Genomic DNA, 25,509 nt, shown 5'->3' on the forward strand with positions numbered 1-25,509 from the left:
CACCTGTGAATGTGACCTTACCTGGAAACAGAGGCTTTGCAGTCATGGAGTCAAGCTGAGATCATCCTGGAGGGAGGCGGGCCCTGCTCCAGTGCGACTAGGATCCTTACCAGGAGACAGATCCGGGGAGAGTCGGACACTGGAGCGACATGGCCACAGGTCACGGGGAGCACGTGGAGCCACCAGAAGCTGATGAGTCAAGGAAGCGTCCTCCTCTGGAGCCTTCGGAGAACCCCTGCCCCAGCTTGATCCAGGCTACTGGCCTCCAGAGCTGTGCAGGCGATCGGCCCTGTGTGCCATCCTCTGTGTGGCAGCCGCAGCACTGATGCACGCTGCTTAGTGAAGGGCTTGTTTCCGTTCCTTCTGTGAGTAAACTGGGGCAACTGCTCTCCTGTGGCCCTAACACAGTCCTTTGATATTTTCAGAATGGCTGATGTGCCCTTCCCAGCCACCCTATCGGTGAAAGGAGCTCGATTCTTCGTCGGCAGCCGGAGGAGAGTCAAAGGCCTGTTCACGGCGAGTATGGAGGGGCTGCCCTCCCAACACCCGCACCACGGGATGGGACTGCCCCAGGCCAGTTGTCCTGCTGCTCTAGTTGAACGGATCCTTGGATGTGCTAACTGAGAAAAGAAGGCACAGCGTGCGTGGAGTCTCCACCACAGGGCCTTCATGCTTGCTGTTTCCTCCTGGCACCCTCCTCCCTGATGGTCTTGGGTCCCTGCCCAACGGTCCTCTTCAGGCTGCCCCCACCATGCTGAGCTGATGCCCACACTCTGCCCTGCAGCCCCTTCCCCAGAGCTGTCTTTCCTCAGTAGGGCCTACTGCTCTCAGGCCAGCTGTGTGTCTGCTCAGTGCCTGTGTCTCCACTGACGTGCGAGCAGGGACCTCACTCCATGAGGCTTAGAGGCCTTTGTTCCCTGCTGAGTCCGGTGTCTAGAGCCATACCTGACACATAGCAGATGCTCTGAATATTTATCGATGCATGGTTTGACAGATGGATGAGTGGATGGGCAGATGGAGGGATGGACAAATGGATGGATGGATGGATGGATGCGTGGAGAGATGAACAGATGGAAAGAAAGATGAATGGATGGATGAATGGATGGGTGGATGGAGGGATGGATGGATGAGTGATGGATGAATGGGTGGATGGATGGATGAATGCATGGATGAATGGATGGGTGGGTGGAGGGATGGATGGATAAGTGATGGATGAATGGATTGCATTGATGGATGGACAGATGGATGGATGAATACATGGATGAACAGGATGGGTGGATGGGCTGTTGGATGAGCAGAGTAGCCAGTCACTCTGAGTTCACATAAAAAACCCCTTCTGTGGTTCAGTTCCCTCGGAAGGCGGGCAATTCTTCACCATTGCTCCCATGGCCTCCTCAGTAACCATCATGTAAACTCTTCCCACTTAGCTCTGCAAAAGGTTAGGTTCCATCCACCTGACCCTCCTCCAGGGTCTGGATGGGCCAAGCTCAGTGGCCCCCTCCTCAGCGGGTCCCTCCCCAGCAGCGTGGGCCTGAAGGAGCTGTCCCCAGCAGGTCCCTCCCCAGCAGCGTGGGCCTGAAGGAGCTGTCCCTCTCTCTGCAGGGCCTGGTGAGGCAACTGGTCCTGCTGCCGGGCTCAGATGCCACCCCAAGGCTGTGTCCCAGCAGGAACGCCCCGCTGGCGGTGCTGTCCATCCCACGGGTCCTGCAGGCTCTCACAGGGAAGCCAGAAGATAACGAGGTGCTAAAATATCCCTATGGTTAGTAGGGGGGGCCGCCCGCCCCCACACCAAAGGCAGACGCGAGAGCCCTGGCCTCACACCAGGCGGGAACTCAGGGCTCAGCTCTCAGCCCCTCCCGTGTGCTTGCCCCTCTCATCTCTGCCCCGGGGAGGCAGCGGTCACATTGGCCAGGGGGATACTGGGGGCCCACCCCTAGGTAGGCAGGCGGCACCATCAGACAGGCCAGTGTCATCCTGCCCTTCCCTCTGAGCACTCCCACGACAGCCATCCAGACCCTTCCTGAGGACCCCAGGCAGACAGCAGGCCTAACTTACTTTAGAAAGTCTTTGTCCAGGCCAGGCGCGGTGGCTCACGCTTGTAATCCCAGCACTTTGGGAGGCCGAGGTGGGCGGATCACGAGGTCAGGAGATCGCGACCATGGTGAAACCCCGTCTCTACTAAAAATACAAAAAATTAGCCGGGCGTGGTGGCGGGCACCCGTAGTCCCAGCTACTCGGAGAGGCTGAGGCAGGAGAATGGCGTGAACCTGGGAGGCGGAGCTTGCAGTGAGCCGAGATCGCTCCACTGCACTCCAGCCTGGGTGACAGAGCGAGACTCCGTCTCAAAAAAAAAAAAAAAAAAAAGAAAGTCTTTGTCCAGAGCTATCTGACATCCCTCATCCCCTTTTGCCCCCCAAGGACAGCGTTTGGGCCATTTCTCCCCACCCAGCCTCTGTCCCACCATCATCCAGACCAGCCCACCCCAGTCGAGCCCACTCTGGCCCTACACTCACATCTTCCACAATCCCCCGGCCCAGAGGGCCTCCCCGCTTGGCTTTCTCTTGTGTGAAGTTACAAGGGTGACTGTATTTATTTAAACCACACTCCCGCCATGGAGAATCTGAAATGTGCCTCCCCGCCGCATCCCCACTGCTCTCGGCCACCCCGAGGGACAGTGAGGTGGAGAACAGCTGAGCCCCTGAGCCTCAGGGTTAGCGGTTACGAGGTAGGGGAGCCCCCACTTCCAACACATCGGGGTCGCATGGTATACTGTGTCACAACTGGCCAGCACTGGCTGGTAGGTGCACAGATGTCCCATGTAGAGTCAAGAGGTGGCAGAATTAGGACCCATGGTGGGGTGTGACTACTGGAAGTGATGAGATCAAACCGTCACAGATCCAAGCCAAGCCGTCGTTAAGATACACCAGTGTCAATAGGGACGCCCTCCTGAGAGGGGACCACGCCCTGTGCAATCGCTGAGGACTCTCAGAGGAGCAGACCTTTTCTGTCTCAATGGGATGGAAAGCCACGCCTTTCAGAGTGGACAGAGGGTGGGCTGACCATATAGGGGGCATCATGATGTGCTTCGTCACCAGTAGGCCAGGTTCTCACTTCCCTGCCTGCGATGTGGCAGGCTTGTGCCAAGGTGCCTGCAGGGGTGCTTCCAAGCCCGCGTGCAGAGGCTGAGGCAGGGCAGCCTGGTTTGGGGGCCTCTTCCTGTGTCGTCTTCCTTGGGGGGCACTGGCTTGCTAGATACTCATCTTCCTGGTCTTCCCTCAGAAACCAACATTCGAGTGACGCTGGGACCCCAGCCACCATGTACCGAGGTGGAAGACGCCCAGTTCTGGTTTGATGCTAGCCGGAAGGGGCTGTACCTGTGTGTTGGCAACGAGTGGGTCTCCGTGTTAGCAGGTGAGGCAGCCCTGCACCCAGGGCGTTGGCACGCAGGGCCACTCTGGCAGTGTGACTGGGAGTGGAGGCTAGGAAAGGTGGCACCTCAGCCACCCCTGAATGACCTCAGGCTTGGCCGTCAGGCTGGGGCACTTGTGAGAGTGAGAGGCAGCATCAGTCCTGATCCCCAAAGCAAGCGGCAGGCAGGACACTGCCCTCCCTAGAGCCACAGGACTCTCAGCCACGGCCCCTCCTCAGGGAAGGCACCACCCAGGACAGGAAACCGCCCCACCAGGAGCCTCGAGCCTGTACATCTCATTTGGAAATGTGAACCTCCAGGGCATGGCACACGGGCTGACAGGGCTGGGCATCATGTGGTACCCCTTCCCAAACTATGAGAAGAAGATGCCTGCCTCCCTGCAGCCTCCTTGGTAGGGTGGCCCGGCCGCCGCCTCTGCCCACACCCTCCCTGTCCACTAGATCAGAGATGAGATCCAAGGAGATGAAGAGCCTGAAAGGTTATTTTTACAGAGAGCCTTCTCAGCAGTCTGTTCCCGCTGCTGCGAAGGTGAGTGGAGGTGGCGATAGATGCTCCAGACAGGTTACCCGTGGGAAGTGGGCAAGGATTCCGCCTAGCACATGTGCTGCTCTCTTTCACATTATCAAGGGCACAACTTGCAGTAGAAGCAGTGAGCCTTTCAACAAGGCCACAACATGTAAACTTCATCCTGTCGGTATCATTGGGGGCTGCACAGATCACAAAGCCCCTGGCAGCAGTGAGCAGCCTCCCTTTGACAGGCCTTTCCCGTGAGAGCGAAATGTGGAAACTGATGCCCAAGGCTGAGGTGCAGGAGTCGTGGCTTGTGGCTTGGGGCTTGGGGCTTGGGGCTTGGGAATCGCGCTCCCGCGAGGATTGCTCTGGATTTCCGTTCTCGGAAATCTTAACCGAGTCATCATGTTTCTATCACAAGCCAAAGAAAGACTGGACTACGTGGAGGAGCATCAGAACTTGTTCACCAACTCGGAGACCCTGGGCATTGAGGTGTTCCGCATCCCTCAGGTGGGGCTCTTTGTGGCCACAGCCAATCGCAAAGCCACATCCGCCATCTACAAGTGGACCGAAGAGAAGTTCGTCTCATATCAGAACATCCCCACGCACCAAGCACAGGCCTGGAGGCATTTCACCATCGGGAAAAAGGCAAGTCTGTGTTCGGTGACTTTCTCCATCCCCTTTCACTTGGAAAGCCCCGAGTCCACGGGCGGGGCCCCCTACACTGATTCTGCAGGTAAAGGAGTTTCTCACGGTGTCAACACCTCGTTCAGGCGGTAAAAGGCTCACAGAGTCGCACACGTTAACCCACCACCCTAAATCCAGGATGTGACTTTGAGACAGTCTGCTTGGCTCCCACAAAACAGAAGGCCAGACCGTTTCCCACATGCCATCTAGTTCTACGTAGACCCCTCGTCATTACATTTAAAACCTGTTGACAGTGTTTACATGAGCCGGTCAAGAACCCATAAATCGTTTCAGAAACACATTAGAAGATGGACATTCCTGATCCCTCCTTTCCTCAAATGTTGAGGACACACAATGTCCACATGCAAGGCTGAGGCCAGGCTCAGGGGAGCCATGGGTGGGACCTCGCAGGCTGGCAGCCACCTTCCTGTCAGGGCTGCTCTGGGCAGAGGGTCGAGGTGGTGGGTCTGGGAGACGGTTGACACCCCAATGGGAAGGATGGGGTTTCCTCTTCCCAGCTCTGTCCACTCCCTGGATTCCACACAGCCATGTCCTAGAGACAGCACCTCCTGACTGCCCCCAAGTAGTCACTCACTGTACTACTACAATGTACCAAGCACGCCCACCAGGCCCTGCCTGGACACAGGGCTAAAGCAGTGAACGCAGCAGACGGAAACCGCTCTCCTGTGGCTTACAGCCACCCTCATGCAGGCTGCATTTGCATCCAGCCTGGCGGGTGAATAACTAGTTTTGTTTTTTTTTTTTGATGACATCATAAGATTTTAATTTTTTATTATAAAAAAAACTTTGCATCAAAGAACAATTGGAAAATTCAGAAAAGCAAAGGGGAAAATGTTTTGTTCCATCATCCAAGCAAGTACGTAGGTTCATGTGGCATCCCTGCCTCCAAGCACATCGTCCATGAACCATGCACCTTGCCCCTCATTCTGTATGTTCACACAGCTACACTATGAGCCCTGGGCACATTGCGCCATGTTCATGTTTTACACACATTGCCCTGACATAGCTTTGCGTGGTGATCCACCCATAACACAGGAGAGCAGGTTGTGACGAGTTTTTCTGGTCATCTGGGTTATGAAGAACATTTTTGTGCATAAAGCTTTTCCTGAATTTGGGAATTTTGGCTTTTGTGTTTTTTGCCTTCAGATAGCAATAGAAGTGGAAATATTGGGTAAAGAATATGGACATTTTCAAGGGTCTTGATGAATGTAATGACCGGCTCTGCGCCCACCCCACCATGATGACCTGTAATGCGGGGGCCTCGGTCCTCTGTCCCTGCACCACGTAGCAGCCGTGGATCTGGAGAGAGACGCTGATGTTCAGAAGCCTTCAGAAACCAGGCCGCTGGCACCGACCCAAGCAGAACCACGTGGTCCCGGTTTACTCTCTTTCAGATCTTCCTGGCAGTGGCTAATTTTGAACCAGATGAAAAGGGTCGGGAGTTCTCTGTCATTTACAAATGGAGCCACAGAAAGCTGAAGTTTACCCCATATCAGAGCATTGCCACACACAGCGCCCGAGACTGGGAGGCCTTCGAGGTGGATGGGGAGCACTTCCTGGCGGTGGCCAACCACCGGGAAGGTAGGGCAGGTGTGGCCTTTACACCAGGAGGCAACCATTCCAGGGGCAGAGCAAGACTTGCACGCAGGGTGAATGTGTATCTTATTAGAAAACAATAAGCCACATGCAGCACAGGGTGAACATGCGTTCTGGACCGTTTCTCACTGTCTGGGGGAGGGAGATCTACCGGTGGTCCCTGGAGCACCTGCCCACAGCACACAGCCACCCCAGAAACATGGACTGCCAGACTGACTCCCAGCACAGAATGCCTGCCAGCCTCCCTCCCTGTCTGAAACGGACTACCTGACTGACTGACTAGCTGACTAACTACCTGACTCACTGACTGACTACCTAATTACCTAACTAACTGATGACTGACTGCCTGACTGATGACTGATTGACTAATTACCTGACGGACTTCTTGACTAACTACTTGACTAATTACATGACTGACTACCTGACTGACTGATTGACTACCTGAATGACCAACTACATCACAGACTCACTGACTACTTCACTGACTGATTGACTGACTGATTGTCTGACTGATTAACTACCTGACTGTCTGACTGACTGACTGACTACCTGACTGATACCTGATTGGCTGACTGACAACCTGAATGACTAACTAGCTGACTGGCTAACTGACTGACTGATTATCTGACTAACTACCTGACTGGCTGGCTGACTGACCACTTGAATGACTAACTATCTGACTGGCTGACTGACTGACTGACTGCCTCACTGACTGACCAACTGACTGCCTCAAAGAGTGACTGACTGACTACCTGAATGACTAACTACCTGATTATCTGACTGACTGACTGATTACCTAACTACCTGACTGGCTGACTGACTACCTCACTGACTGATTGACTGATTGACGAACTACCTGACTGTCTGACTATCTGAATGACTACCTGACTCTCTGACTAACTACTAATTACCTGACTACCTTACTGACTGTCTCACTGACTAATTACCTAACTACCTGATTAACTGACTAGCTGACTGACTAATTACCTAACTGACTAACTGATGACTAACTACCTAACTGACTGATGACTGACTACATGACTGACTGATTACGTGACTAACTGGCTAACTACCTAACTGATTGACTGACTACCTGACTACATCACTGACTGATTACCTTACTGACTACTTGTCTGACTGACTGCCTAAATACCTGACTGACTGACTACCTGACTGACTAACTACCTGACTGACTGACTGATTACCTAACTACCTAATTGGCTGACTAACTGACTGACTCATTGAGTGACTACCTCACTGACTGACTGACTGACTACCTGACTAATTACCTGACTCTCCCACTGACTGTTTACCTGACTAACTACCTGACTGGCTGACTTATTAACTGACTTACTACCTAACTGACTAACTACCTGACTGTTTGACTGACTGAATGATTAGTTGACTAACTACCTGACTGGCTGGCTGGCTGGCTGACTGACTGATGGACTACCTCACTGACTGACTGACTGACTGACTGACAGAGTGACTACCTGCCTACCTGTTTGACTGATTACCTAACTACTTGACTAGCTGACTGACTGACTACCTCACTGACTGACTGACTGACCAACTATCTGACTGACTACCTGCCTACCTGTCTGACTGATTACCTAACTACTTGACTAGCTAACTGACTGACTGACTGACTACCTCACTGACTGACTGACTAACCAACTATCTGACTGACTACCTGACTACCTCACTTATTGACTGATTGCCTAACTACCTGACTGATGACTGACTGACTACCTGATGACTGACTACCTGACTGATGACTAACTACCTGACTGATTAACTACCTGACTGATGACTGGCTGACTACCTGACTAACTACCGAACTGACTGACTACCTCACTGACTAATTGACTGACTGACAAACTACCTGACTGATTAACAACCTGACTGATGACTGATCAACTACCTGACTAGCCTCTGAACTGACTGGCTGACTACCTAATTACCTGACTAACGAACTGACTAACTGACTGACTACCTCACTGACTAACTGATTAACTACCTCACTGACTGGCTGACTGACTGACCACCTGGCTGACTACCTGACTGACTGACTGACTAACTGATGACTAACTACCTATCTGACTGGCTGATGACTACCTGACAACTGACTACCTCACTCACTGACTGACTAACTGATGACTGCCTACCTGACTGATTAAGTACCTGACTGATGACTGACTACCTAACTACTGAACTGACTGACAACCTGACTGACTTACTGACTGACCATCTCAATGACTTAACTGACTACCTCACTGACTGACTGACTGATGACTGACTGCCTACCTGACCGACTACCAAACTAACTGCCTAAATGACTGATTACCTTACTAACTACCTGACTGACTACCTAACTACCTGACTACCTGACTTATTAACTACCTAACTGACTGACCAACTGACTACCTTACTGACTGATACAACTGACTGACCACTTCACTGACTAACTACCTGACTGACTGAAAAACTGACTGACTGACTGAATACCTCACTGACTAATTGGCTGGCTGGCTGACTGACTGACTCACTGACCAACTACCTGACTGACAAATTAACTGACTGGCTGACTGACTACTTCACTGACTAATTGACTGGCTGGCTGGCTGGCTGGCTGACTGACTAACTGACTAACTACCTGGCTGACTGACAAACTACCTGACTGACTACTTGACTAACTGCCTCAGTGACTAACTGATGACTATCTGACTAACTGTAATAACTGACATCTGACTGACTGACTACCTCAATGACTGACTGACTAAGCAGCCTCCCAGCAGGAAAGGTCTGACCAGTACAGGGAGGGCAGATGTTGGGTGGTGGGCCCAGGCCCATGGCAGGGATACTGGCCTGGTGGCTGGCATGGCCAGGTGTGCGGTGGAGGACAGCTGCCGAGGACATGGGATCTGGATGGCCTCCATGGCCTTGTTTCCTGAGGACAGGCAGCTGTCCCGCCTTGTGCCAGCAGAGACAGTGAGGAGCACTGGCCTGGGAGGCACCAGGACACCTGCTTTCCAGGCCAGGACACTGCCCTGAGTGGCCACCACGAGTACCTGCCATTGTATAGCTCCATGAGCCGGCCTGGGTCTGAGGGCATCTTCCCTCCTGCAGGACCCCCCAGACCCAACCCTGCCCAGGCTCCACAGCTCTGCACTCCCCTGAGCCCACAACCCACCCAATGGGGGAGCTCCACAGTGGAGAGGGAGGGGCCTCCAGGCAGAGGTGGCAGTTCGTGGGAAGGCCTGGCCTGTGGGGATGCTGGGGAGCCGTGGGCGGCGGGGCCAGGACACGGTGGGCCCCACCTCCAGGACACGGGGAGGTCCTGGAGATGTACACCTGTCCCGAGGGCGGTGGGGGCCACCAAGCATTTCCATATGTGAATGGCACCTGTGATGGCCCAGAGGTGGAGTCAGCAAGGGGCTGAAGGCTCAAGGTAAGAATGTCCCCAACGGCTGGCCTTGCCCTCGTGGGTCTTCGGTCCTCGGGGCAGGGACTTGGACTGGGCTCTGGCTCCGTCAGGGCTGCCATGGGGCTGTGGAATCTGCCTCCCTGCCCCCAGCACAGTCCCTTGGTTCCAGGCGACAACCACAACATCGACAGTGTCATCTACAAGTGGAACCCAGCAACCCGGCTCTTCGAGGCCAACCAGACCATTGCCACCTCTGGCGCCTACGACTGGGAGTTCTTCAGTGTGGGGCCCTATTCGTTCCTGGTGGTGGCCAACACCTTCAACGGCACCTCCACGAAGGTGCACTCGCACCTCTACATCCGGCTCCTGGGCTCCTTCCAGCTCTTCCAGTCCTTCCCGGTAAGGCCCCCGGCATGAGCCCTGGCTCTCCATTGCTGGCCACTGCGTCTGTCGTGTGCACCTGCTGGACAGGTGATGTGGGCTGGGGGTCCACCGAGAGCCAAACCTAGTGCTACTCTGCACCCGCGACCCCAAAACCCAGGCAGGGCCTGCCCCTCTGGACGGCACAGGACCCTTGCCTGGCATCTGAGCCCTTCTTGCCTGAGAGCCTCCGTGTGCCCAGGGACAGTCCAGGTGCCTGGAAATGAGGTAGGAGGTACACCCTGGCTCTGCCGGACCCTGGCGTGGTGTTCTCCATAAAGCAGCCCCCGGGCTCAGAACAGGCCCTCCCTCCCCTCGGAAGCTCCCGTGGTCTAATCTGAGTCTGTATGGGCGTCGGGGCCCTGGCCCTGGGGCAGCTGGGCACCTCGGCTCTGACCCAGGGCAGTGTGGGGGCCGGGTCACGGCAGCAAGTGGCACTCCCCTCCAGGCCTCAAGTGTCCCTCGGCTGGTTCCAGCCACCACGAGACATGAGTTGAGGCAGCGACAGGTGCTTATTAGGCTACCTCCAGGGGCAGGGACAGCGTGCTGCCTGCTCCCAGCAAGTGTGCTGAGGACTGTGACCGGAGCAGAGGTGTGGGGTATGGGACAGGTGGGGGCGCATCTCCCACCTCGGGCTCAGCCTCTATGTGAGCCGCAGTTCCCTAGAGGGGGCAGCTCAGGGGCTTTGCAGTGCCGGTGACAGCACTCCCACTGTTTGCTGGAAGCGTGCCTCTCATAAGACATCACCTCCCTCGTGTCCTTCCAGAATCTTCTGTGCCCTCTGACCTGGCGACTCATTCCCCTGCAGAAATGTTCTCAGGGCCTTCTGCACCTGAGGCAGTGAGACTAACCCGGGCCACTCTTGCCACGTGAGCTGCCCCCACGCCATATCCCAGTGAGGCTGGTACAGGGGCAGAGCCATGGCGGACGCTGATGCCTAGACCCCTTGCCCCCATCAGGGAGTCTGGAAAAACAGCGACAACAGTCAGGCCTTGCCAAGCTATCCCTGCATTAGGCAAGAGGCTGTGTATGTGGTGGGTGGGGCTTTATGGCTGAAATGATTGAAGGCATTCCGGAACATTCCATACATAACATTCCATACATACATCTCATTAGAGCAAGCCTGCAGGTAGCACATGGGAATGAGCTTCAAAACAGAAGGGAGGAAGATGGAGCTCAGCAATCGCAGGTTCCTGGAGCCCCTCCACCCAGCAGGAGTAAGAGCAGCTTAGGAAACCGGGAGTGTGACCACCTTGAGAAGCCTGCAGGGGCCGGACCAGGAGCCACGGCTCACAGGGACCAATCACACGCATTAATGCATGCAGAGAATTGCACCGGGACTCCCACGAGCTCAGCCCTCTGGCAGGCTGGAGCACAGTGTCATCCAGGTGACCACCGCCCCACCCTTCGGGCACTCGTGGTCCAGTGGGGAAGGGCAGCTTTACATGGATGTTCAGGGCATGAGGACAGCAGATGTCAGGGAGCACCCGTCCCACTTTCCCAGCCCTCACCAGGAGGAAGTGAGGGCTGGGAAAGTGGGGAGGGTACCTGCAGGGCAGTGGGGCTGGGAGCAGGCAGCAGGGTCACCACCCAGAGCCACAGGCTGCAAGTGAAATGTGAAGCCTGCCGTGAAAACGTGAAGCCTGCCCTTGTGGGGTTGACAGGGCTGCAAGATAATGACTGGTCGGTGGCTGGGAGGCAGTGAGCCATTGGGAGGCTGCTGTGGCCGCCCAGACGAGCTGCAGGTGCCCAGGTGAGGAGGCAGCAGTGCCAGAAGGAACACACCTTGAGCTTGCTAGTGCTGTGGATGAAACAGGTGAGCGTGCCTGGGAGCCAGGAAGAGGCGGGGTGAGCCTCCTGGCATGAGGGCAGAGTGAGGCTCAGTGCACTGGGGTTGAGGGTGAGCAAGATTCCTTCCAGCCATTGGCCTTGGTAACAGCCTCAGGAGGTAGGTGGTGGTAGCAGCCCACACTGGCGGAGCCTCGACTCTGTAGAGCACCTGTGCCAAGAGCTCTGCCCGCATCCTCCCACGTCACCCTCACAGCACCTTGAGAGGGGCTTGCTGCCACTGGTCCCTGTTACCCACAAGGACACAGAGGCTCAGAACAGTGGAGGGCTTTGCCCGTGGCAGAACTGGGATCAAGCCAAGCAATGCGGCCTGTCGCTTGGTTTGATGTGGCACAGGACAGAGCTGAGCACAAGTTCCTTGTCTTACTGGTCCCTGCATAGTCCTCTCACCGCAACACGCATGCTGCTAAGACTCTGGGAAACTACAAGGGTGTCCTGGGCTGGTGGCCACGTGCTGGTGTGCAGACAGCGGACCTGAAGGAGGGTTCAGGAGCCTTCGGTCATGGGTTACCCTGACCACAGGGCTCAGCAGGAATGGCTCCTCTGACCAGTAATCATTGACCTGGAGTTGGACTTGAGGCTGGTGAGGTTTGATGTGAAAAGCAGCTGCCAGCTGGGGCCAAGAGCATGATATGGGCTGGAAATTGGGACTCCCAAGGAGGCCTCGACACGTGGGGACAGTGGCTAAAAAGGCAAACGGTGGGCTGGGCGCAGTGGCTCACGCCTGTAATCCCAACACTTTGGGAGGCCAAGGTGGGCGGATCACGAGGTCAGGAGATCAAGACCATCCTGGCAAACACAGTGAAACCCCGTCTCTACTAAAAATACAAAAAAAATTAGCCAGGCGTGGTGGTGGTGCCTGTAGTCCCAGTTACTCAGGAGGCTGAGGCAGGAGAAGGGCGTGAACCTGGGAGGTGGAGCCTGCAGTGAGCCGCGATCGCACCACTGCACTCCAGCTTGGGCGACAGAGTGAGACTCCATCTCAAAAAAAAAAAAAAAAAAAAGGGCAAATGGTGACATCGAGCAGCAACGAAAGGGTGGCTTCGGGACTTGGGCGCAGCTGAGCTGCAGAGCGCAGGCAATCCGGCCGACAGCAGTTCCCGTGGAAACACCCGGGGCTCCACACCAGCCACGTGTCATCAGGATCACACTGGTGCTCTAACATGAACGAGCGCCCTGCTGGCTCCAGGCTCACACATGCAGAGCCCCAGCACACTGGAGCATGTTCGAGGAGCTTTGCCAGAATCAGGAAGGGATTTGAAACGTTATCACACAAGGAACAATTGCAGGACTTGAGGCTTTATCCTGAAAGAAGGCATAGGCAGTCCCTTCCAAGCATCTAACAGATGAGCTGGGGGTCGGGGGGAGGGGGAGCCTCCAGGGGGTCTTGAGAGCAGAGTCACACACCCTGGATGGAAAGGCACCACAAGTGACTTTCTCGTCAACTAGGCAAGGTCTCCTAACAGCTGTTGAGCCACGGAGAGGCTGCTGTCCTGGAGGCCCTGCATTCTAAATCACAAAGTGATGTGACAAGAGAAAGGATCCCTGCAGTGGGTTGGGGAGTGCATTTTGGAGATTATCATCCTAGATCTACCAACACCGTGATCCTAAAGCTCCTGTGATAACACCAAGTCCAATTTACAGTGTCTTCTTCATGACACTGCACCAAGGTGCTCAAGATGCGCCAGTGCCCCAGAGCGTACCTGGCCAGCTGCGTGTCACCCATGCCATCCTCTCCAGCTGAGGGTCCCTGGATGTTTGACAAAAATCCTGAAAACTGCAGGAGCCAGGCTAAAGAAAATAAAGATAGGCTGAAAGAAACTGAGCTAGCTCTAGAAACAGAAAGGAATTTTTTAAAGTTATAATTGCCTTCGGAAGTATTCAAGAAAATACTGCACTTACGAAATAAAGAATGCTACTAATGAGACAGCTTGGACATTAAAAATGCAATTGCTGGCATTAAAAGAAGACATTCATTAACATGGTTGAAATATAAAGTTAACAGTATCTTCTAGAATGTAGAATGAAAAGAGAATCAACTCAGGAGAGTCTGTATCTGGCTAACCAAAGTTCTAGAAAAAAAGAAGAGGGTGAGGAAAGTGATGGAATTGTCAGAGAAGCCTTGAAGAAAACCTCCCAGATCTCATCAGACTGAAAGGGCGCTGAGGCCAAGGAGGGCGAGAGCAAAGGAAAGTTACCTTCAAAGCACACAGGAGCCACGGCAGCCTGGGACTTCCCATCTGCAGGATATCAGGAGGTAGGAGGACTCAGTGTTCTGAAGGCGAGTGATGTACGCAGTGGCCCGCAGGACAAGGACGCTGGCCGCTGCCATGCACGGCTCCCACATGTCAGTGGCTTCCTGCCATATTGGGTTAGTTCTCATATCAACTCAGACAAGGTTTTACTGTCTTGTCTCAGCTACCCCTTGGAGCACACACAGTGGGAAGCAGCAGGAAAGGGCTGACCTGACCTGTGTTCACAGCCCATTGGCCAGTGCCAGTCACATGTCCCAGCCTAGCTGGACCTGTGCTCACATGTCCTCACAGCTCATTGGCTAGTGCCAGTCATATGACCCAGTCTGGCTGTCAGTCTGAGACATGTGGGAGCCCTGGATTAGGCGGTGTTCCTGGGGTGCACTGGCAAGCCCGGGTACTCAACCAGATGCAGGAGATCAGAACTGGAAGTGGTGGTTCCACCCAAAGATGACCATAAGGAAAGTTCTGGAATGAGAGCTGGTGTGTGTCATAGAGAGAAGCCAGCCCAGATGGTCTGGGGTCAGGGAGGGCATAAGAGGGGGTTTGGGGGCTGTGGAGTCCACGGAGCACAAAGTGTGTCCAGGGATGGCGCACTGAAGGAGTGAGAGAAGCACAGACTGCAGGAGACGAGGAAGGCAGAGACACAGGGGCCAGGCCAGGAGACGGCCTTCCTGTGCAGCAGCCGTGGAGGTGGGACGGGACCCAGAGCCCCAGGGAGCAGGAGCGAGGGGCTCCTGGGGTGGGAAGATGGGAGAGCTGGGAGCGTTCTTGCATGCACAGCTGGTGTGTTTTCTTCCTCTGGGAAGGAAGGAAGGAGGGGAGGGCCAGACCCAGGAGGGGACAACCAGAAACTTGTTGAAAAGCAGCATACATAGATCACAGGTCCAAGTACGAAGCAGGTGAACCCGTCCTGTGATTTTAAGCATGAAAGGAGAATGTTTGCCTGGCATGGGGGACTGCCCCAGGGATGGCACAATCGGTCGTCCCAACATAGAAATCGCCTGGGTGGGTGGTGCCATAGCCCGGCCCCTGGCTCTCGGGGCTGACATTACCATAAAGTCAGGACCACACGAAGCTGATCATGATGTGTCACTCAGAGAATCGCCCCGTGGCCGAACCCAGGGGAATCTGTCTGGGTCCAACACTGGGCACGGGTGTTGGTGTTTATTAGTGGGGGTACAACCCAGGCTGCTTGGGGGAGCGGAAGAGGAGAAGGAGAGCAGAGGCCCTGCATCTCCATACCACACCCTACACCGTGGGGGAAGAGGCGAGGCCAGAAGCCACCCACCAGGGATCAGAGGAGCTCCCAGCAGCACCCACTGAGGAGGTCAGTTGCCACAGACCCTAAGCAGGAGCAGCTCTGCCTTCGGGTGCCCAGACCAGGTGCAGGCAGCAGCCTGGCACTCCCAGATAAACAAGACCTGGCAGCCCTGGCCCCTGCCCTGCATGTGGAGCACGGCTCCCTTCACTCCTGACAGCCTCATTCTGGAAGCCCTGGAATTCCAGCTTTCCTTGTCTTCCTGTTTTGGAAAGCCTTTTGGAGATTTCTGGAAGGTGGTCTGTGGCTGCACATCCTCAGCTGGTTGGCGATTCCATCTCAGACCCACCTCGCAGGTGTGGAAACTGAGGCTCGGGAGCAGGGACCTGGTCACAAACACACGGCGGTAGGCAGCCGAGCCAGGGCGTCCACAGGTGTCCCTGTGTCCACATGAATCACCTCCTCTGTGCCTGCCCCGTGGGGATGCAGCCTGCAGCCTGGTTTGGGCCCTGACGGGAGTGCCTGGGATGCCTCACACCGTGGTAGGGTCTCAGCCCTTCACTCATGGGGCCCATCCCTTTGATGGACTACCTGCTTTTCATGAAACGACATCGGGACTGGATTCTGAGCTTTGTTGATCTTTGTGTGTTCTGGAAGGCAGTCGGGAGGTGTTCGTGGAACGTGGTTACTGAAAAACACGGCCTTCTGTCACGGGTGATGTGGTGGAGGTGGCAGCCCGGCCCGGAAGGCGGCCACTGTGCATTTTCAGGCCGCATGTGAAGGCCAGCTTTGATCTACACGAAGGACTGGAGCAGTGGTCCTGAAGAGGCACGGGCATCCTCAGAAGGGGGCCAGCAGCAAAGGGGCAGAAATGGAACCACCTGAGCCAAGGGGAGGGTCTGGGCTAGCGACCCACGGAGAAGAAGTCCCAAGGGGTGGGTGACATCTGCCTGAAACAAACATCAGAGAAGAGCAGGGGCTGGAGCAGGACCACGGCGGACAGAAGGAAGCCTGGCTGCAGCTCCCGCAAGCAGAACCAGAACTCCAGGAACGGGGACCTGGCTGCTGGGGGCACCGCCATGGCCCAGGCCCTGCACGCGCCTTAGGAGGGCCCTGGGCAGGGGCTGGGACCACGCACCCATGGATGGGCTTCCTCTCCACCCGGCCTGAGCCTCATTTCTCACAACTCAGTAATTCCTCAAAACTCACAAAGCCCACTTTCATGTTTTGCCAACATTTTTCACATTGTGTTGAAATCGTTTTAGGTCCTAGAGATGTCTTAATTTGTTTACTGTTTGGTTTGAGTTTTGCAATGTCTTTCATGAACGTGAGCTTTGAAGCGGGTGAAGCCGAGATGCTTTGAAAATGCATGTGTGCCGTAGAGAGGCGCCCTTTCTGGAGGGGTCTGTGGGGGTGTGGGGTGCGGGTGGGGTTTGAGGAGCTGTGCACACAGAGCTCACTTTCTCCCAGAAACACAGGGTGGGCGTTCCCAGGGCACTGCAGGTTAAGTGCAGTGCTCCAAGGGAATGGTCGGTGGGCAAGGCAGGACTTTGCAGCCCCAGGGCAGATATGAGTGATGAGCTGGCTGCCACCCTGGGGAAGGGAGTTTGATGTCCCGTTCTTCCGCCTGCCCTCAAAGTCTTTCTGCCCGTCCCACCAGGAATTCTAGAACTTTCTTCCAGGTGGGAGAGACCAAGCCTCCAATGACGGGGCCTCCCCAGCTTGGACCAAAGGAGGAGTGAGCTCTATTCCTAGAAGTCTAGGGTCCTGCTCCCTGAGCTGATGGAGTGGGCCCTGCGGTCGCGGTCACCAAATGTGGTCTCCAAAATAGGTTTGGCTTCTTAGTGAGTTTGCTGCAGACCTGAGAAGGTGTTGCGGCTTCCAAAGCTTGGTGGTTCTGTGATTGTAGCTGCCAGCACGTGGGGTCCTCACAAGGACAGCAGCAGCCACCATGCTAGCAAGGACCCCTCGTCACAGCTGGGCCCCCGACTTGGTGCCACACACTTCCCAAGGGTCCCGCCCATGGCTCCTCAACACACATGTACATGCACACTCATGCACACGTGTGTGTACTCACCTCCATGGTGATGGAAGGGCAACAGGTGCTGTGGGGCAAGGACGCAGTGGGGACCACTCTGGGGACAGGTGCCCGGCAGGCAGCCGTGTGGTGGTTAGAAAAACAGGCAGGAGCCCCTAAGCACCCTCATGAGGCCTGGCTGTGTCTCTCTGAGTCTCCATCTGCACATCTGTCAAGGGGGCGGCATGAGGGGGACCCTCTCGGTGGTCAGCACTGCCCAGGACAGCCTGAAGGGGCTGCGCAGAACCTGGGCAGAGCCTGGGCGGGAGGGCTCCAGGAAGGTGGCAGCTATGTCCCATGACTTCTGTCTTCTCTGTGACACAGGAGCTGGCAGTGGCCTAGGCAGCTTGGGGAAGGTGCCAGGCTTGCGGGTTCTGCAGGGCCGGGAAGAGCACAGGGGGGCACCCAAGAGTTGGCTGGGGAGTGTGCTGAGCCCAGTTCCCTCAGGGGAGTGACCTGTCGTCCAGTAGCGCTGCCTTCCACGGCCGCCCGGTACGCTTGTCCAGCCTTAGCTGGCTACCCTCGGAGAGGATGCCAGTGCCCCCCCAACCAGGGCATGTTGGGGAACTGCCTTCTCCTGGCAGCTAGGGAGGGAGCCCCAGGGGTGCATCCTGCCTCCCTCCCCTCCCCTGGCACTCCCAGACCACAGAGGCATCCTCTTTCTTTGCCCCATCAAAGCCGGAACCCAAGGGCCTCTTTGCCCAGCAACTAATCCACTGATTACCGGGTGCCCACCCGCCCTCGAGGGAGCTGTTGGGGGCTCCAGGTGCTCCTGGCTGCCAAGTCCCGGAAGCACTATCATCCCAGCAAGATGCTCCTGAGCTGCCAGGCACCGTGCCAGGGCAGCAGGGCCAGGCTCTGGGGAATTCCATTGGAGGGAGGGCGGGAAGGGCCTGCCCAGCCCAGCAGGTGCCTGGCCGCTTGGCTCCCGTGCCAGCCAGGGTTTGGCAGGGCCTTTGATGTGAAGATTCTTTTTCTCTCCTCTATGAGTCCCTAATGTGCTTAGAATCTGGGAGTGGCCTGACAGCGGGTCGCACGCTGCACACCCTCTGCCTGGGTTGGCACAGCCCCTGGGGGGGCACCTCCTCACTTCTGAATGGGAGAAGGCCCTGGCTTCAGCAGAGGGACAGGTTCACTCCAACCTGCAAGGGGCTTCTGACAGCCTGGCGTAGGGAGGAGGGGCTGTCGACAGCCAATGACAATGACCACCCTGCTGTGGACTCGGCCAGCTAAATGCTGGGGCCAGGAGCTGGTGACACCCAATGGGGGGGTCTCTGCCAGCCTCCAGCCAGTTTCAGATAAACTAATTTTTCTTTTTGCCAAAGTATGTCTCAAGTATTACATGGGATACACAGACTAAAGAATCATTCATTGTCTGAAATTTAGATTGAACAGGGACCCTGGATTTGCTAAGTCGGGTGCACAGACCCTGGCTGGGTGCAGGGAACAGAAGGGTGACTTGAGCAGCCTCCGAGCCGCCCCCGGCCCCCCCAGGCCTGTCTGCACTCCAGCAAGGGCTCTGCCTTGAGCAGCAGCCAGGCAGGTGGCCACACAGCGCCGACTCCTGCCACTGCCATGTCCTGGACAGACCTCCATGCCCACCCCCACAGCTGACACGCGCTCTTCCTGGAACAAATACATGCCCCACCTTGGGCCCCAACCAAGATGCAGCTCAAGGTTCGCTCCCTGCCACCCCATAAAACGTGGGCACAGTCCCTGCCCTGCAGGCAGGCTGCAGTGCTGCAGGTCCCACCAGACCAGACTGCCCATCTCGGGCATTCCCAACCCAGGGTCTCCACCAGCCTCGGGGCTGTGGCCAGAGCACCGCCAACTCCACCCTACACTCCTGCCACCTGCCCCTCCCCAGGGCTCACACAGCAGCCCGTGTGCCACCCATGCCTAGGGAAGTACCAAGTTCTCTGAGGGGTCTCCCGAAGCCCCTGTCTCCATCCCTAGGGATGTACCGAGTTCTCTGAGGGATCTCCAGAAGCCCTGTCTCCAAGGACCCCACCCTTCTTTCCCTTCTTGGGAATGGGACCCACCCCACCCCACCCCCACAGCACTTGGCTCACCTCTGTCCTGACACCTTCCTAGCTCCTGTGGGTCTCAGAGCCGTCCACATACATCTGACCTCCTCGTTCTGCTCAAAAGCCTCCTCTGGCTCCCAGTGACCTTTGGCTGGAGGCCCAGCTGCTTTCCACAGCACCCCTGCCCTGTAGGCCTGCCCCAGCCCCTGCTCCGCACTCTGTGTGCGCCCAGCCCTCTTGGCTCCCTCAGTCCTCTGTCTGTCCTGCAGTTCCTTCTGCCTGGATACCCTTCCCTGCTTCCTGCTGCCAACTCCCCTGTCCTTCCTCCATGCCTTTGGGCCCTCTTCCTCTGTGCCCCCAAGGCCCCAGGCAGCCCCTCCATGGTCCCCCATCTGCAGCAGCCCCTGTTCCAGGGCTCCTTTGGGCAGGGAGGTCACCTCACTCATCACTGAGATGTGATGCCCGGCTCAGCCCCAGCTTGCAGTAAGCTCTCTCTACACAGTGCTCAGAGTGCCAGCTCGGGGTCTCCCATCACCCTGAGCTGCTACAGGGCGGGCACTCTGGGGCTTTCCCTGAGAGGGAGTTTCAGGCTCTTCTGGCCCCGGCAGTCCATCAGGATCTGCCTCAACACCGGTGAGCATCAGCAAGTAGCTAAGAAGCAGGGGGCTCCACTGGAAGGACGCCCAGGGCTGTAGGCATGTCTCTTCCGTCTTCCCCAGCAATGTGGGGAGAGCTGTGCTGTGCGGGTGTGTGTGTGCGTGTAGATGTGGTCATGCAGGCGGGTGCATGTGTGTGCCTGCAGGGATATGCCTGTGTACAGGCATGTGTGCAAGTATACACATATGCACATGTGCACACATGCCTGTACGCATGTACACACATGCATGGTTGCATGCATATATACATGTGTGTAGGTGTACATGTGTATGTATACATGAGCAGGCCCCTGTATCTGCATGTGTATCTACATGTGTACAGGCGTGCATGTACATCTGTGCATGTAAAAATGTAAGCATATATGCCTGTGTGTGTGTGTGTGTGTGTGTGTGCATACACAGTGCATATCCATGTTTGTGTGTGTATGCATGCATGCAGGCGTGCAGGTATGGGCCTGTGCGTGCAGGTGTGTGTGTGTGTGCATTTGTGTGTGCATGTGCACAGTGCACATCCATGTTTGTGTATGCATGCATGCATGTGCACAGGTATGTGCATGTGTGCGTGCATATGTGTGTGTCTGTGTGTGCATGTGTCCATACACAGTGCACATCCATGTTTGTGTGTGTGTATGCATACATGCAGGTGTGCAGGTATGGGCCTGTGTGTGGTGTGTGCATTGTATGTGTGCAGGTGTGTGCAGGCATGTGTACAAATGTGTACACACATGAGGGTTGCCCACTCAGTTGGTTTCCTCAGCACAGGCGTGGGAGAAGCCCAGGGTTTAACAGTCTGATGATTCCTGTTTCTCTTCTGCTAAGTCAGAGAACTGGCCTGTGTGTAACACTCCCACCCGCCCACCTGTGAGGCAGCCAAAGTCCAGATGATGCTGAAGGTCGCACCGGCCTGGAGTGTCTCAGAGTCCCCTTGAAGGACGTGGGGTGGCCTGGACAGCTGTTCTCCAGCAGATAGGAATAGTCACATCTCGTGGAGCCGCAGGAGGGGAGGGCGCGCTGACCTGGGAAAGCGTCAGCCAGCCCCTGGCCCCGCCCCCGCCGAGGGTTCGGCGCCGCCAGGTGTCCTGGTCCCCTGTCCTTGCCTAGTGAGTCTTGGTTTCTTAGCTTAAGCTCACCCATGTGCGCTCCTCTGACCGGCTGCGGATCTGCTTTGGGACCTTGCCTGGTGCCCACGGAGCTGTGTCCTCACCTGTGGCGCCCTCCCCTGCAGCACCGCACCCTTCCCTGTAGCCCAGGCTCTCCGGGCTCGGGCGGGCAACGGCGCCCCCTGCTGGGCGTGGAGAACGCACGTTGACTTTGGGCCCAGAGTTTTCTCTTTCCTGCGACACCTGAGCCGGCCGGGCAGGTGCCGGACAGTCAGGGGGACCAGAAGACGCCTGGGCAGCCCCGTCCTGAACATACAAGCATGGGAGGGTGCCTGACCTACTGCGGAGGGCAGGTCGCATCAGACCCGGGGGCGTCTGAGCCGGTCCCTTGCTGGTCGACTTGGGCAAATAGAAAACGTCCCAGCTGCCTCGCACCTGGCCCGGTGGTGCACAATGTCCCTTAGGCAGAAGGCCCTCCGGACGGGGGTGAGTCAGGAAGAGACACAGCCCCGCAGCATGACCGGCTCTGTCCTCAGCTAGGACAGCCTGGGACCGTGCGCAGGGATCCCCGGCCTGTGGGGACACTGTCCCCAGGGAAGCAGCCTTCCCCTTCCCCGTGCAGCCCCACCACCCTTATCCCCAAGGTGCTGGCATAAGCTTCCGCCTTGTGGGCCCCACATGCAGACAGGCTCCTGCAGCTCAAGGTTGGTGGCAGAGGTGCCGCAGTTGGGTCTCTGTGTGCAGCCCCAGACCTGTTGCCTCCTGAGGGTGGTAAGTGATTTATGGAGGAATGGCAAACACAGGAACTCAGAGATGGCTTCTGTCTACAGAGCCAGAGGAAAGCCTCAGCCAAACTGCAAGGCCAGGGAAGGCGTGTAAGAGAAAACTCGAGAGGTACCTGATGTTGCTTCAGTGTCTGAGGCTGGGACTAGAGGGATCGGGGTGGGCTTCCTGGAAGAGGTGAGACAGCAGGTGGTGCTCGTAGGATGCACAGCACTGGGGCCTGGAGTAGGGGGAGGCATGGATTGCTGAGAAGCAAGTCATACAGATGGTTGCTGGGGGCAGGGGTGGGCACAGCTGGCACTAACATTCAGGAAGAATGGTGGCCAAGGAGGCTGCCAGCAGGAGTGCCACGTCTGGCACCTGCAGCGCAGCAGGCACTGGGCTGTGCCAAGATCCCACGTCCTGCCAAGTGGCAGCCCTGGGGACAGCCAGGGAGAGTACTGCTCACACCTCTGCACCCGCACCCCCACACCTCTGCACCCGCTCACCCACACCTCTGCGCCCGCTCACCCACACCTCTGCGCCTTCTCCTTTGGTCCTAGACATTCGGCGCTGCAGACTGGGAGGTCTTCCAGATCGGGGAGAGGATCTTCCTTGCTGTGGCGAACAGTCACAGCTACGATGTGGAGATGCAAGTCCAGAATGATTCCTACGTCATCAACTCCGTCATCTATGAGCTGAATGTGACCGCGCAGGCCTTTGTCAAGTTCCAGGACATTCTCACCTGCAGGTATGCGCCACCACAGGCCGGTGGGAGGGTGGGCTGATCTCTGGGAGGCCCACCATGTCGGAATCCCCGTTAGGCTCATCCTCACCACGCTTCCCGTGGAAAGACTGGCCTGGGGACCTTCCTGGCCTGGGGACCTTCCTGGCCTGGGGAAGTCAGTGCCGCCCTGAACCACAGGTTTGGTTCCCAGAGCCGGGCGCTGTGTGCAGGGTTCTGCCCCTTCACACTCATTGCCTCCTTTCATCCAGGCAGTGGAGAAAGGAGGGGGCTTCATGCCCATCATGCAGAGGGATAGCCGAGGCCCCACAGGAACAGGTGCGAGGTGCAGGCTTCGAGTGCCCACTGCCTGCCAATGCCAACTGCCACCAGACATGATTACTCCCTTCCCCCGATGTTGCATCCTCCCCGACAACAAACACCAGGACACGGAGACTGGCATGTTGAGACAGACGTGAGATCCAGGGAACATGGAGGGTGGGTCTGTATGTACGAGAAAGTGATGGCTCCAGACCGACACGCTCTGTGGGGCCACAGGAGGTTGCGTGGCACCACATTTTGGACAGCGGGCACTGAGAATCCATAACCGTCCTGACCAGCGTGGGGCTTCCTCTGGGGTGGGATTCTGAAGTCTGTGAATAAACCTGCAGTCGAATCCGCATTACTCAGATCCCAGAGCCAGGGGCCATGGGTCAAGCTTGGAGCTGGAATCTGGCCCATCCCCATCCTGGGAGGGAGGAGGCGGCTTTCCCAGGCTTCCTCAGGGTTCCATGCACTCCCGTTTCATTCAGTCACAATTCACCTGCCCTTCCTGGGCACTGGGCTCTCATCGCAGCTTGAGAGACACAACAACACATACCTTTAGACCCTTCAAGGAGAAAGGTCTCCAAGACGAACTGCTCTGTGGAAAGGGCTGGGTGAGATGCAGTGACATCTCATGATCCCAGTCCGGAGGAGCGAGCCCAGCCGCTGTGTGCCGCTTAGCTGTGCGTGCCCGTGGAAGTGCAGAGAAGATCTGGAAGGGCGTGCCCTCTCCGTCAGCAGTCACCCCAGGACCAGGCGGGCTGCAGGGGTGTGCAGGCAGGCCAGGAAGGACTTTCCCTATTTGCCCTGTTACTTCTGAACTGCTGGCTTTACAAAGGACGACAATGTTAACTGACTAATATCTTACTTATATGATTTTTTAAAAATTAAAAAAAGAACACTCAGAATAAAGAAAAAGAGCCAGCGGCGGTGCCTGCTGGGGGCACTGGGGATTCCGGGATGACCTGCCTGTGGGTTCCGTGGCCCCTGCGTGGCCTGGCAGCCGTGGCAGGAGAAACAGGCACGGGGCGGCGGCGGCAGTTCCGTGTCCCCAGCACGAATCCACGCCATCTAATGTCAACGCCGAGAACAAAACAAAGATTAGGCTTTTTAGAACAACGTTTAGAATAAGACAAGTTGGAGAATGAAGTGTGATTAAAAATTAGTCATGGAGATGATGCTAGTCCAGAAACGGATGAGGCAGATGCCTCGGTGTTTGAAAGCTGCGGGAACTGACAGGACACAGCTACACACTCGCGACTTATGGCCATGTCACCACTGGACAGTGGTGTGGACAGTTTATGAACTAAATTATGAAACACAGAAAGTACTTACTAATTAATTAAGGTAATGTTTAATAATTACCATCGAAACAGCACACACAAGTCAAACTCCTAGCCCTTCTACCCAGCATGGGGAATTCCCTACACTTCCCGGAGACGGGATGTGGCCTCACCAAGTCCAAAACCCTATTCGAGGGCGCTGAGGGGTTTCGTGGCTTCTGTGTGTAACCTCGGCTCTGACTGCCTTCAGATGGTCTGCTGTGTTTGCTTTTTAGATTCAGTAGTTCTGTTAAATCCACAGATACGTGCAGCCATGGCTGCAGTCAACTCTGGAGCATTCTCATCCCCCCAGAAGGAGCCCTCACACCCTTTGCCAGTCCCACCCTCCCTACTGGGCACCCCCAGGCCGACTTCCTGTCTCTGTGATTTCCCATTCTGGACACTGCACAGAAATGGACTCGCAGAGCCGTGGCCTGTGCCTGGCTTTTTCTCGCAGCACCGTGTCCTCTGGGTTGGTGGCGTGGCCGCGCGTGTCAGAGCATCCCCCTTCTCGTGGCTGAGTCACACTTCATCCATCCATTTGTCCGATGATGGGCATTTGCCAGAGGGCATGATTCTAAAGAATAACATCTGTCCTACAGCAAGTGTGACCCAGGGCTGCTTTGGAGGCAGAACCGGGCACTAGCTGCCTTATTTTGTGGTGAAACCGAAACCGGCTTCTGACGTGAGCCTCGGTGCAGCCAGACAGGATTTTCCACCGCTGGTACATCCAACATAGCCGCTTGTCTTCCTCGGGTCTGGGTTTTAGAGCTCAGATCCGATTGAGGAGTAACTCTGCGGATTCACGCTGACCCGGGGCCCACGGCCGTGCCTCCAGACCAGATCATGTGATCACAGGCGTCGGCGTCCTCGTCCTCCCAGCGAGCTGGCACGGGCTCCACGGGAACCAAATCATAACCTGCCATTAATGGAGGTGGCTCCAGATGTCACCCTGACTGACCGAAGCGAGGAGCCCGCCCCATGGGCTCTGCCCACCCTGCCTGTCGCTGGACACCTCCGTGATCCCTCCCTCTCCCAGGGTCCTGTCTGAGCCCCTGCTGCAGG

The 25,509-nt window shown here is 56.4% G+C and overlaps 1 protein-coding gene across 1 annotated transcript in view; it reads left to right on the forward strand.

Moving 5' to 3' along the window:
* Positions 1–25,509, forward strand: part of TSPEAR (thrombospondin type laminin G domain and EAR repeats) — a 194,705-nt gene that overhangs the window by 162,649 nt on the left and 6,547 nt on the right. The window contains exons 4-10 of the mRNA XM_055279891.2: positions 426–516; positions 1,603–1,759; positions 3,280–3,411; positions 4,362–4,588; positions 6,043–6,229; positions 9,841–10,070; positions 22,638–22,825. Of these exons, the coding sequence (XP_055135866.1) occupies positions 426–516; positions 1,603–1,759; positions 3,280–3,411; positions 4,362–4,588; positions 6,043–6,229; positions 9,841–10,070; positions 22,638–22,825 (1,212 nt within the window). The remainder of the gene's footprint in view (positions 1–425; positions 517–1,602; positions 1,760–3,279; positions 3,412–4,361; positions 4,589–6,042; positions 6,230–9,840; positions 10,071–22,637; positions 22,826–25,509) is intronic.

This window comes from Symphalangus syndactylus, chromosome 5 (genome assembly GCF_028878055.3).
Source record: "Symphalangus syndactylus isolate Jambi chromosome 5, NHGRI_mSymSyn1-v2.1_pri, whole genome shotgun sequence".
Taxonomy (NCBI): domain Eukaryota; kingdom Metazoa; phylum Chordata; class Mammalia; order Primates; family Hylobatidae; genus Symphalangus; species Symphalangus syndactylus.